At 38.8% G+C, this 13,664-nt stretch overlaps 1 protein-coding gene across 3 annotated transcripts in view; it reads right to left on the bottom strand.

Moving 5' to 3' along the window:
* Window positions 1–13,664, bottom strand: part of SCIN (scinderin) — a 65,868-nt gene that overhangs the window by 7,031 nt on the left and 45,173 nt on the right. For all 3 annotated transcript variants that reach the window (XM_053936007.1, XM_053935999.1, XM_053935991.1), the window contains 7 exons: window positions 8,204–8,296; window positions 6,292–6,424; window positions 4,504–4,592; window positions 4,107–4,322; window positions 2,872–2,993; window positions 2,604–2,694; window positions 6–176 (listed from right to left, as the gene is read on the bottom strand). In XM_053936007.1, the coding sequence (XP_053791982.1) occupies window positions 6–176; window positions 2,604–2,694; window positions 2,872–2,993; window positions 4,107–4,322; window positions 4,504–4,592; window positions 6,292–6,424; window positions 8,204–8,296 (915 nt within the window). The remainder of the gene's footprint in view (window positions 1–5; window positions 177–2,603; window positions 2,695–2,871; window positions 2,994–4,106; window positions 4,323–4,503; window positions 4,593–6,291; window positions 6,425–8,203; window positions 8,297–13,664) is intronic.

The following is a 13,664-nucleotide window of genomic DNA, read 5'->3' as shown; positions in this document are numbered from 1 at the left end:
CTTACCTCTGCAATCCTAGTAATGGATGCTAGGTTCCTGCGGATTTGGAAGAGTCGTGTTGGTGGAGCAGGTTTCTGACCTTCCTTCTTGGATGTCCCATCCTTGTAGACTATAAGTGGTTTGTTTTTGAACAAGCTCAGTAAATGTGCAGGCTCTTTGCCTTGACTGACTCGGATCTGTACATATGTAAAAAAATGCAATAAAAGAAACAAAAGGACACAAGTGGTTATTTTTGGTCTTTGCTGAATAGCTCTGGGGATCTTAGCAAACAATCCTAAGTATGTTAGCAAAAACGAGAAATGGCAAGCTGAAAAGATCTAAAAATATAGTTCCAGACATACAGTTAGAGCATTTGCGTGATTTTTTTTGTCAATCATGGTGACACAAAGACAAGATTCAAACTTCCAACACCATATTTAGCTGATTAAAATGGCTGCTATAAAAATCACTCATTTCAAAAGAACTGTCATTTCATAGTGTTTTATAGAATGACTTAATTCTCCTGCAAAACGGTCTTGGAAGTTTAGGTGCCCTGTATTTAAGCAGAAGAGAATAGTTGTTCATTTTATTCATTATTTCTATATGTATTTTATCTGCAAGAGGATGAAAAATAGTAGCATGAATTTCTCATCCAGAGCATAACATGGATGATGAAAATGAACTTCCATTACAGATGTAAAAGATGCTACTGCCATCTAAAAAAACCACATTGCACTATGAAGAATTACTATTTTAAGTTAATGTATGATCAAAGTTATTTGTATGCAACCATTTAATTTTCCTTTATAACAGTACCATTGGCCAAGGTAGAGGGCTGCAAGTCCCTGCCTTTCATTCCCAGAGAGAAAGGGAAAAAAAAAGGAATGAGACATGCTGTGTAGCCAGCAGAGCAGGAGAAGTGGAGAACCCTCAGTGAGGCCTGGGGCAGCTGAGAGCTGGGGTGCCAAGGGGCAGCTGCAGCTGGGCAGAAGCAGGTGCTTTTACTTATTTCACAGGTAGATAGACTGCTGCAGTTGTCTGGTAAGGATAACCTAGGACACATATACCTGTAAGGGACAAACTGCAGCAGGATTTTACAGATGGGAAAACAAAAACCTTAAACCACAAAAAAAAAAAAAAAAACCCAAAAACAACCCACCCCAAAAAACCAACCCAAATAAACTAAAAAACCCCAAATGACCCAAACAGCACTGTGAAACATATTCTTGCAAGCCCAACGTTTTAACAGTCATTTGTACTGTCGTGCCATCTAGTGACCACACAAAATAGCACACTTAAAGCTTTCAAATAATGCTGATAGACATGCAAGGCACAGGTAATAAATATATTCTGTTTGCATAAAAATGCACACATATACATACATATGTGCATATATATTCCTAACTCATTGCAGGCTGAAAGTACTTAAGTATCACGTCTACTGCAGTTAAATGGAACTCCTTCAGCTTTAATAAAAACACTTCTTAAGCACCTTATGATTGCAGTAGTAATATTGGTAACAATAGTAGTAATATTGTTATTACTTTAAGATTAACATTAGCCTTAAGTATGAGGCAGGACCACATTGTGCTGGACACAGTCCAAATACAGAGCAGATGTTAGGAATATTTCAAGCAGTAATTGGCTAAATGTATTCTGATCTTTCCTTAGTCTAATTTCAATCAGAAATTATAACTGATTAGTGGCTAAAAGTATGGGCTGGCAACTGAATTAACTGTACCTTGGTGGGTGGGGGAAGCGTTTTGCTTTTGTAATTAAGAAATGGGAATCACAGAATTATCTCCTGCTGCATAGAAAATCTCTGCTGGTCCCTTGTCATCTTAAAGCTCACTCTCAGGTCTTCACTTACCCGCCCCTGCCCCTTCTCAGTAGTGATATAAGGAGAACACACCCAGTCAAGCTAAGGACTAGCTTATCTACTTACACCTTTTAGTGGCCACTGTCCTGTGCTTTGCTTTGCACACCCCATTTCTGCACAGGCATGTGAGGATGTGTATCCTGCTTTCATGAAGCAGCAAGCACTATGGGATGGGAAAACCCAAGTTATGTTTCTCAACGAGGCAAGGAATAGTCAGACCCTGTTGCACAATTCCAGCAGGCTTTCCTCTTCTGTCTTTCATGTGGCTTTCAGTTCTCCCGGAGTTCTTTGGCCCTCTAAAAGTCAGGTGTCTTGTCTGAGCTAAATATCACAACTTCCTCCATAATCAAAAGGAGACAGGGGAGCTCCCACATGGCTATTGACTTGTCACACTCTGTTTGGAGTGAGTTGCTCTGGGACAGTCTTATTCAGTCTCCACTGGCTATGCACAGGGTCTGTAAGTCTTAGCAGGACTGAAACTTAATTTTAAAACAGTGGAAATCAAAGGAAACAAAAGGCACTTTTAGGTTCTGGTATATCTGTGTTCTTTTGGACAACTGCATAGAGAAAGGACGATTCAAATGTGCAATCTCTGGCAACTTTAACAGGATCCCATGGTGCTTGGCTTGATACAGACCTGAGCAATTGGCATTTCCAGTCTTTAAATGCTAGCTCCTCCTTTCAATTCTCATCAAAATTTCCATAGATCACATGCTCTGTTGGATTTTATCCAAAAGAGACTAACCTGCACAGCCTGATCATTTAATGACCGATCCAGCTGAACAGTCAGAAATGCAGAAGCAGTCAGTTCATCTTTTGTAGCACGAGCTCCTTGCCTGAGGAAGACAAGGAGAAAGACAATGGTTAAATTTGGCTTCAAAGTAACCCAGAGCTTGTGCTGTATGACAAACTCACAGTGAATGATCTTACGTTTGTTCTACTCAAAAGGACATAAAGTTAACATAAAATAATATCCACACACTGCAGGTCTGTGCAAAGGCAACCAAACATACCATGTATAGATGATCTTCCCTCTAGGGTATGTGTAGAGGATAATGTAACAGTCACCCCCATAGAACTGTCCATATGTCTCAGGTCCCACAGGAACTCGGCCACTGCTTTCCACACGCCAGATCTAGGAAAACAGGGATATCACTGGAGACTGCTGAACTTCACTCTGAGACTCTTCACAAAGTGTTTTACTGTCTTATCCCTTCAGTGTCCTTTCTGTTCCCAAGTGTTATTGAATAGAAACAAGGAGGATTATTCATGAAGAATGTAAATACACCCTGTGCCCACTGAATTAATGAGGACCATCAACAAGGGGCTGCAATACACTTCTCTTTGTCTTGATGCTTTTTTCACACATGATCACTTCATAATGCCATGCTGAACTTTCTTAACACCTTATGGTAACAGTATGACATGGCACAATATTATGATCCATCATAAAACTAACGTAATTTTGGAGAGGCACACTGCAGTCAGATAACATGGTGTTAGGCAGGTTTCTTCCTATTCCATTCACTACAGCCCAGTTCAGCTAACAATTCACTGCTCAAGCCTGTGGACTATCCCAAGTGTGAGGTCAGAAACCTAGAAAATACACTGATGAGACTGTAGGTATTCATCCCTTCTTTTTCTTCCAGAAGCCCAACATGCAATTTGCATTCAACAGGCCATGTTGATACAATGCCATGCCAGCCCTGTGTAGTCTAAAGACAGTCCTGAAGTGCAATATGGAAAGGTCTAGAAAGACTGTACAGTCATCTTTTTCTCTCCAAATCCAGGCTACCTGAGAGACACACTAGGGACAAAAAAGGTTCCTCTAGAAACCAGATTAGATACCTAGATAAAGACATACAATGGATTTCTGATTCCAAGTGCAAGTCTTCTCATTCCAGATTTCAAGCTGATATGAGCTTAAAGTTTTTCCTTTAGACTAAGAATCATATTTAAAGTAAATATTTACAAGGTATTGTGTAGAAGGGGTAATATTTCTGGTGTTTGATTTCTCTTGATGACTGGTATATCTTTCATAAGCACCAAAAGAACACAACGCAGCATAGAGCTGATATTCACCTACTTCAAAGTATCTTTTGTGGTGCTAGAAGTAACACTTCCACTAATATAGTGCTAATCTGAACAACAGTATGAAAATTAAAACACAGAGTAGCAGTTTAGCCCATTACAAGTAGAAGAATACATTAGATAGGTAAGATAAAATTTATTACAACACAAAAATTACCTCTGTTTTCCCTGAACCATCATCTACCATGTTATGCCGGGCAGCCATTTGTGGAGATTCATGTAACTTGGTAGCATCAAATTCAATCTGCTCAATTTTAGCCACTCTCTCTGTGACATACACTTTGCCAAAGCCATCACTTTGATCTTTATCCTTCCAGTCTTTGAAAAACTGTTTGAACATTGGCGTTTCACCTCCTTCGGGAAGGACTTGAATCTGAAATGAACAAAGACATGTGAAATAGAAGGAAAACAGAACTGACACGGTTATTCAAACAGAAATTTTCTAGATTATATGTGAAATTTTGCCCTTAAAAATATTTTTTCTGCTGACTTAAAAACAGTGTCTTTAACAGAGCTCAAGCTCTCCTGGTATCACCTCCATAAATAGATCGCACCTGTGTGTTGGCAGGATAATTCATCTGCTGTATGAATTGTTCAGCATTCTTCATGGCAGCTCTTCTCTCTTGAGGGTTAGCATTTTTGCCTGATTAAAACAGAAGGGTAACAGTACATAGGAAAGGGCAATAAGCTCACAGAACCTTCAAAAACAAGTTGTCCTCAAGCCAGGTTCTCTTTGACATTGCTCTTCCCTCAGTCTTGAATAAACACAAATGCTGGACATAGCACGAGCAAGAAGATTCACATGAAGTTGAATGGCCAAACCAGTACTTTGGTAGCTTTGAAAACACTTAATTTAAAGGGGAAAAATAGAAAGAGAGAAGAAGGGGGCATTTTGTTTTACTTAGTGTTTCTACAAAAATAAAAACTGGTTAATAATACCTGCTTGGCTCAAGGTACCCTGGGTCGTTTCTCTGACTTCCTTGCTGGGCTGCAATATGGTCAATAAAGCTGAATTGCCTCCACTTCTTAAGGCAGTGCAAAAGAGTAAAAGAAACTCCTGTTTTGTCTGTCTCCAAATAATTTGCAATTTATCCATTTCCCTATCCACTGCTCCTTGCTCAGCCTTGCTCAGTGTTAGATGGAAGTCTGTGGGTTTGACACTGTCTACAGGATCTGCGTCCTAGCAGGTCGCAGTGACTGCATTCCAAAAACCTCACGGTCTAATCAGGTGCTCTGATAAGGTATTCATTTGTATCCCATTTTGAAAGAGACCATTAATGAAGTAATTCACACTTCTCAGCTTAGCGGCCTGAAGGTTTCCAGCAGAGATAACTGCAGTCTCCCGCAAGGGTGAGACTCAAAGTCTAATGGAAATTTTCCACACATTATTTTTACTGACAGTAGCAAATGAGGATGCACATAGGGCCACAGTCAAAGAACCTAAATCATATTTTATTTATTTTATGCCTGACCCTGTTGGCTTGGTTTTTCTAGGAGCTGTCATATAGAGTGACAATTGGGAATCGGGGTCAGACAGACATAGGCCATCTGAGCACAATGCTCCCCATATGTTTTTTCTACAGGATGTTTCCCTAACTGCAAATAAAGTTTTCAAACAAAATGCTTACAATGCTTCCTGGACTGACTTAAGAGACTTGACAAATTGCACGTGGTAAAATAAAATAAAAATGCCAAAGAATAATTAATAAGCTGTCTCAGACAAAAAAAAAAAAAAAAAAAAAAAAAAAGAGATACTCAGCACTGGATTTAAGGGCAGCACTACAGCAATCCAGCTACAAGGTGTCAGGACCTAATTCCACTGTAGTAATATTCTTCTCCAGGGTAACATTCAGACAAAGCAATTGCCAACTGATGATACCTCAGAGAAATATTTGCAAGAAAGAAAGAGATATCAAAGTATTTGCAAGGTTATGCTTTTAGTTTATGCCCTGGACACGGACCTTTCAATTTCACATCTCTGTGAAGATACCTACCCAAATGGAATGTTCAGTGTCCAGATTTTGTCCCAGAAGATACGGATTTGATGACAGTATAGAGAAGTCATAGAATTATTTATGTTTGCTTTGTACTTGCCATTTAGATAAGCATTTCATCACCCAAACTTACAGATATCTCAAAAATAGGGTCCTTAGACAAGACTTGGTCTTGAGGTCCAAACATGAGAGAGTAATCCTTGTCCACAGCCCACACCAGGCAAGAGCTGGGTGCAGGGTATGGTGTCCAGCCAGCATTAAATTCTTGCTAGTGTTCCAAGGGTGGTGTGTCAACTCCTTAGGGATCTCTGCATAGCTTCTGCATTTGCAGTACAAGTGACCTCTTACCTTTCCACACAAAGATCTTCCTGGCAGCACCGTTGTCCAAAATGAAGCACTCCTCAGACAAAAGCATAGCCATAGAGAAGGGGTTTTCCTCTGCTGCCAAGGACACCTTCATGGATCCACTTGCATCTGACACCTAAGAAAACAGTAACTGCAAATTTAGATCAACTCTGGCTTTTATAGACAAATTAATTTCTGCTTCTGAAATTAGTATAAAAATCAGCTGCCATTCCTATATAACTGGCTGCATGATATTGGTGTACTGCTGGGAAGTAAAGTAGGCTAATGATTATTATTCTTTCGTTTCAGTTCATTTTACATCCAATAGAGGGAGATGTAGTGTTAATTTTACGGAGTTTGTTGGATCCTTGCCTTGCAACTTCTTAAAATAAATCCATTTCTTTTCCACTGGTATGGTCCCTGCTGCCAAGCAACTCCGAAGCCAAAGGTAATGTACATGCTGAACAACAGCATTTGGAACCATAATAAAATAGTCCTACACTGACACTAACAGGTGAATTCCCTACATTTATAACCTGCTGTTACTTAATTGGAAACTCTAATGTAAGACCTGTTTCAGAATCTGCTTTGTAAGCTCTACCACCACTGTAAGTTCATGTAGACCTTTAAAACCTTTTAAAAAGCACTCCTGTATAGCTGAAAAGACCAGTTATTACTAGTGAAAATAGATTATTACTTTTCTATCAGTAATAGATGATTGCTTTTCTATCAGTAGTAGATTATTACTTTTCTATCAGTCTTCTTTTCATAATTAACTATTAATTTTAAACACATCATTGTATCTTGCATTTTATATTATGAAGTACGAAGAGGAAATTACCACTGCACACAACAAATAAAAATCAACCATGATACCTACTTTGAGGGCTCACCATAGACCTGTCTCCTACCTTTGACACTCACTGTTATACTGCAACACATTTAAATCTAGCTAACAGAGCTCAGTAATTTATCAGATATCCACAGAAATTTCAGAGAGTTTTTAGGATTCAAAAATTCACTTTCCCTTCTCTAGTTATGTTTTACTTCAATGCTCCCGAACATATATATATATGCAGGCCTTCTTTTGTTCTCCATTTCTGTTCCCCTAAACTCCTGCTATGAAGAGAAATATGCACCAGATTTTTAGCATGAAAGGAATGATTAACGTGAACTAAACACAACACATAGACAACAATGACTACAAGTGGCTTTGTAACAATGATCACCTCATACAGGCTTCTTGTAAACCCCATGTACACCTATGGGTAGTGGAAAAATCATGTAAGAGGCAGTGAGAAAGGTGTCTCTGTCCTGTGGTCTGTGTGGGGCAGGAGTTGCAGAGGGAGGGACTCGTCCCTTCTCACACTTCACAGCAGTTCTTGTAGATGGCACCTACAGGGTCACACACATGGGGATCCAGTAGCACTCCATGCTCTCAGAGTGTGCCACTTATTAGCCAAATCCTCCTTGTACAGTGATGATGGGGAAAGGAATAAGGTTATAGATCTATAAAATATAATGAAACTTTTGAACTCTGCTAAGAACAGTCCATCTTTTAAACTCTGCAAAGAATAACTAAGTCATATATGACTATTAAAAGTTTCCCTGTTAAAATTAAGAAGACAGGATGACTTAAGAGCAGTTAATTCTTCTTTGACCTGCACTGCACGGTTCATAGGCCATGCTTAACTTGTTTCCTAAGTACACAGAAATGTAATCCATTTTTTCCCCTCAAATTACTTGGACTATCTTGATTGACATCCTTTGAAAAACTTGTCCATTGGCTGCAAATAAACTAAAATAAGAGCAGTTCTGTAAATGAAGCCAGAACTCCATTTATGAGGAAGGAATGAATAAAAGCATGACTACTGTTGAGCATACCTGATTATAGGTAAATAAATAAATAACTTACCATATATAGTTTCGCACTTCTCCTGTTTGTGATATCAGCCAGCTCATCGTCATCATCATCACACTCAGGAAGCTCTGGCTTGTTCCCTAAAACCTGTATAAGAGAATAACGAATTCAATGCAGAGAGAGAGTAGGTGCTGTAGCATAAGTATCTGTACACTAATGTACAGATACTAATTACTAATTACTTGCAGTAATCAAGTAATTGGGATCATCTTTATATACAGACAAACTAAAACCAGACTCTTAGCTGACACAAGCACAGAGATAATTAAAAAAAATGGGTCAGATTTCAGCAACTTTATACCTACATGATGTCCTTTCCTCAGGTAAATTTGCTGGTTGTCTATACACTACAAAATAGACATAGAAAGGTGTATGTGATCCTATTCTATGTGTGTGTTTACCTGTCTGTCCTCCTTTTTTCTTCCCAGTAACTTCTGAACTGTTGTCAAGCACATCTTATAATTTTTGGAATGACATTACTCTTAAAATATTTAACAATACTAAAATTAAAACTGACAGAATGAAATATATTAGTTGAAATTATAAAGTAATTAAATTAATAATAAAATATCATATTATGAGCTCATTAATCTTAAAAGTTACAGATTCTTAATCCCATTTTAAGGGGGAAAACTTAGCTAGGGTCTTGAAAATAATTTATTGTGTGAGAAAAACATTTTCTTGCTCTACCACTAGAATATCAATTTTAACACTGTCGTAGTTTTACACCATGGGCAATATTATAACAATTATCACTACAAGAAATTTACAGAGGTTCATCAAGAATATGTTAGGTCAGGTAGTCATTATTAAGTCCTAGTTACCTTTCTTGATGATCTTTCCTTAATGACTCATATATGTGGATGGATCCAAAGGTTACATACAGAATATTATGGATTCCTATGAAATTATGTCCCAGAGTGAAGGTAGTAATTGATATGTCTGAGAGACTAAATATTAACATAAAGTACAAGGGCAGTGCCAGCCTTCCTGTGAACTGGTGCATTATCTGTATAACATGCTGTGCAATATAACGTGGAGTCACAAGCAAAAAGCCTTGTAAATATTTGATAACAGGGAAACCCAACAAAGTATACAGCTGCAAACAGTTTGGAAAGAAAAGCAATATAAAACAAATATTTAATATAAATCTGCCATCTGTGGAGTTTTCTTACCTGGCAAAGTCAGTAAAATAGTAAAGTAAAATAAAATGAAAATAGCCTTTTCAAGTGTGATTGTTGCAGTTTAACCTAGACAATTTTATCTGTGACTCATTGAAGACAAGAAAGCAATGTCCTGTTTAAGAAAGATGTTGCCCATAGCTCTTCAGTAGCGATCAGTGAGCATTTCCTAAATTTATACTACATGGCTGCAGATTTACTACTCTATAGGCCAAGTTGGGCTCCATGTCCACAACAGAGTGCCACCGTGCTGGTGAACAGCTACAACAGTGGGCATATGAAGTTTACTGGCACCAAGTTTCTAAAAATGTTTCCCCTCCTTCCTACCTGTCTTTGTAATGCCAGGGTGACAAAACTGCCAAATAACAGGCATACATCTTTACCTGAACAGACACTAATGAACAGCTTTGAGGGTTCTGTAACATTTGACTTTCAGTAACCAGTAAGAGGGTAAAAGATTCTTGTTAATAAACTCTCAGAAGTTTGTGCTCACTAGTGCTCTGCTTAATTAGGCATTTACAGTAAAGGGAAAAACAAAGCCCAAAAAACCTCCAAAACAAACAAACAAAAGACCCAAAAAAACCCACAAAAATTTTGGCATCTGACACAGTTCAAGTCAGTGTTTTCCCTTGCTGCGCATATAGAATACCTGTGGCACCACAATTATTTTGCAGCATCTTTGTAAGTCATGCACATTGGTATAAAATCCCTTTTTCTCTTTTAACTATGCAAGAGTCATTCTGAATAGTTCAAAGCAAATAGTGCTTGTTGATGTTTGTGAAGGCACCTTGACAAAAGCAGCCTCTCTATTTACAGCAAGGTCTGGGTGCTGCATTCTGGTGGCAATAAAAGTAAGCAGCCCCTATAATTTAAAAACTGGGATTTAAATTTGGGCCCAGCACAGGTTAGACTGCTGGCCTGACTTGTTGCTGTCTTAAAACCAAATGCAGAAATGTTTTTCTCAAGTAGATAATTATTGTTAGACTCACAAAGTTGGTCTTAGGAAATCTCAGTTCATGGGTACTAACACAGGGAGAGGGGTTAGAACCCCCTTTGTGCAGGTGCAGTTAAAGATAGAAGACATTCTGGTTCCAGGGAAACCCCTCCACAACTCATTAAACAGCAGCATGCACAGTAGCTTCTCTGGCCAAAGAGAGTTTCTCTGCCTAGCTTCTCAAGCCCTGTGCTTCAGCACAGGCAAACAGAAAATACAAATTTTTAATTTCTGTAATTTTTTTTTTCCTCAGAAGAGCCAAAAAAACAAATGGAGAAGGGCCTTGAGAGTGTCCCATTCTCCCGCATTTTAAGTCACTAGATCCTGGCATTTTGGTGACCCTTGTTGAAAAGGACATGATGTGATTCTCCTCCCACCAGGTAAGAAAAGCCAGGACTTATGAGGAGGGCTGTGCAGCCAACACAGCCAACACAGTCAGAAAATGCCTTGAGCTCAATCACTAGTGGCACCTGCATGTGTTAGTATCAAAACCAGAAGATGATACAAGGTTAAATGACCTAAGGCCTGTGAAGACATGTAGCATACATACATATATACTCACTATATGAAGTGATATTGTATGAAATATATGGAGTCAGTACACATCTGTATTGCTAGGAGCAGTTTATGCAGCTTCCAACATGCATTTGTTGCCAGTTTATCTTACAGGCTGGAGGATGTGACAGATCATGGAAGGAAAAATTCCATACTTAAACACAAGGAATGAAACAATGCTGAAATAATGTTCTTTCCCAAAGAAATGGCTTCCAGAGAAGTTGTCTTTACTTCTCTTAAGGCAGGTTCCCATGCCATGGCTCCACATGTATATGAATGCATGTTATGAAAATTAATAGTTCTATCAGTAAGATTACAACAGCTAACTGCTATGCTGAAATTGGGTTGTATCATTACATAAGCACCTGCTGGCTGAGTTGTAGCTCTGTGGGGCACCTCCCTTTTTACAGATAATTCTCATGTCATGGATCAAAAAGAAAAGAAATCACTCCAGCTGAGACTGCAGTCACAGGCTCCCAAAGCAAGGTACCCCATATTTATACTATTTGAAGGACACTTGGTCTTCTGACACTTAAATACATACACTCTTAGTTTCACACAAATCCTATGGCAGTGATTTACACAGGACTGTGCTTGTATAATCCTCTGTGTACAGCCAGGCTGCTCCTCTGGGTCTTGACACCGTATGCCCAGTGTGCTGAAAGCCCAGGCTGGCTCTCCTGTGTGCTCTGAGGTGCAAGACCCTGACTCACAAACATGCCAAGAACTCAGACCCAAAAATCCACCCTACACACCTGGAAATAGCAATGCTCTCTTGGGTACACAAGACAACCTAGCCACACTTTTCCCCAGATGTCCAACCATCCTGGCAAACTTCCCAACTTAAATCTCATAAATGCACAGTTGCACACACTGGCCTTGAAACCGCTTTTAAAATCATCATCACTATTATTATGTTTATCATATTATCATTATTCACTACTACAGTAACAGTAACATAAAGAGTAATCAGGGGCCCTGAAAGCATATCCATGCCCCACCTTCTTCATTCTTTGGGCTTAGCATTGTTTTAGCAGCCGTATTCATTAACTTCATACCTTTAGATCTTGTCTGAAGGTATATAACAGGAAGTCAGTCTACATTAATCTTAAAATGTTGGGGTTTTTAAGTTCCGTTAGACTTCTGTGTTGACACTCTTAGGTTAGTAAAAGACTACCATTATGCAAACCAACAGAACATCAGTTCCTCTATAATTGCTCAAGTTCACTCTTGTGGTAAATGCAACATAGCTTTTCCACCCTGCAAAACCTGTTTCATATTTGCATGTGCACAAGCTCTTCTCTGTAAATATCTGAACTCCCTCAGATAAGTGCAAAATATCGAGCCAACACTTTTACTCAGAAGTAACTTTTATTCCACCCTTAAAAAAAGAACAGAAGGAATACAGACAAGAGGTATTTAATAGGAAGGCATGTGACAAGGTAAATAATTTAAAATAAAGTCATTAAAAGAAATTTGGCAAATATTTTCTTCATAACTGGAGAAGCCAGCTCTGCATCATAAAATAGCTGATATTGATTTAATGGGAGCAAGAAGTTTAAGGAGTTCAGTGAGGCTGAAAATCCACCTAGGAAAACAATACCTGAACAACATGTCAAGTGAAGGTCAATTAAGAGAGAAAACCAGTTTTATGAAGTTTAACTTGTGTACACTAGCATTGTGTTTGATTTTCTTCTTCATATACACACTTTGGGTTAAGTTGCAGTGTCTGAAATGGAACTGTTTTCTGTGGTTGTGATACAAAGATCAGATGTCAAAACCAGTCAAACTCCCATCTTTACATGCTAAGAGCAGTAGAAAGAAAAGCAAGAAACTGACATAGCTTAAAGCTGCCTAAATGACATTTTATTACTTAATGCTTTTGGGAAACAGTCAGGGAAGTAGCTCACCATTTAGTTTCCTGTATGCTTTGACACAAGCAAGTATATCCTGCTCTACAAATTCAAGGTATACGTGTAGGTTGTGACAGAATAAAGCCACTGTGCAGGACTACAGGTCTGAACAACACAGTATGAACTCAGTGGTAGATAAAGGCTTAGATTTTTATTAACCTTCAAAGCAGAGAAGAATATTACAAGGAACATCTCTCTGAAATAAGTATTCTCTCAAATAAGTACTTGAGCAGGAAAAAAATCTGCCAGAGAAAGGAAGGGATGAACATGATGCAGGCTAGTAACACCTGCCTGACCCTGGGTACCAGCACAGAGGATCATCAGGCAAAGGGGGCTTTAGGGCTTCACTGCTAAAGTAAATAGCCACAGTTTCACTTCTAATTGTTTGGGGTTACTGGTTCCTCTGACAGAGCACAACCACTGCTGAGGATATTTTGGACCAGACAAAAACTACTTTAGACATTTGTCAGATTATGAATAATCAAATATGCGTATTTTACTGGTTATTGTAACCTGGAACTCTTCCCATCAATTTGAGCAAACATTCATCGTCTTACAAAAAATTACATACCCAACAGGAAAAACTTATCCCTTCACTGAACTGCTCACAGGGTTTCTGTCTGAAATGGCCTCTCACTAGCAATTCCAGCAACATTACATCTCATTACATGCTCACGTTGAGCAGGCAACCTCCCACCCTCCTCAACACAGACTGAAAATAAGATGGAAACAGCCATAATGCACTGAGAAGTGGGCAAAAGGGCATATTTGTTATGTTAACAAATAGTTCTGGCATGCTGTTAGTTTCTGGG

This window comes from Vidua chalybeata, chromosome 1 (genome assembly GCF_026979565.1).
Source record: "Vidua chalybeata isolate OUT-0048 chromosome 1, bVidCha1 merged haplotype, whole genome shotgun sequence".
Lineage (NCBI taxonomy): Eukaryota > Metazoa > Chordata > Aves > Passeriformes > Viduidae > Vidua > Vidua chalybeata.
The sequence above is the reverse complement of the archived record's forward strand: the minus strand, read 5'-3'. Positions and strand labels throughout refer to the sequence as shown.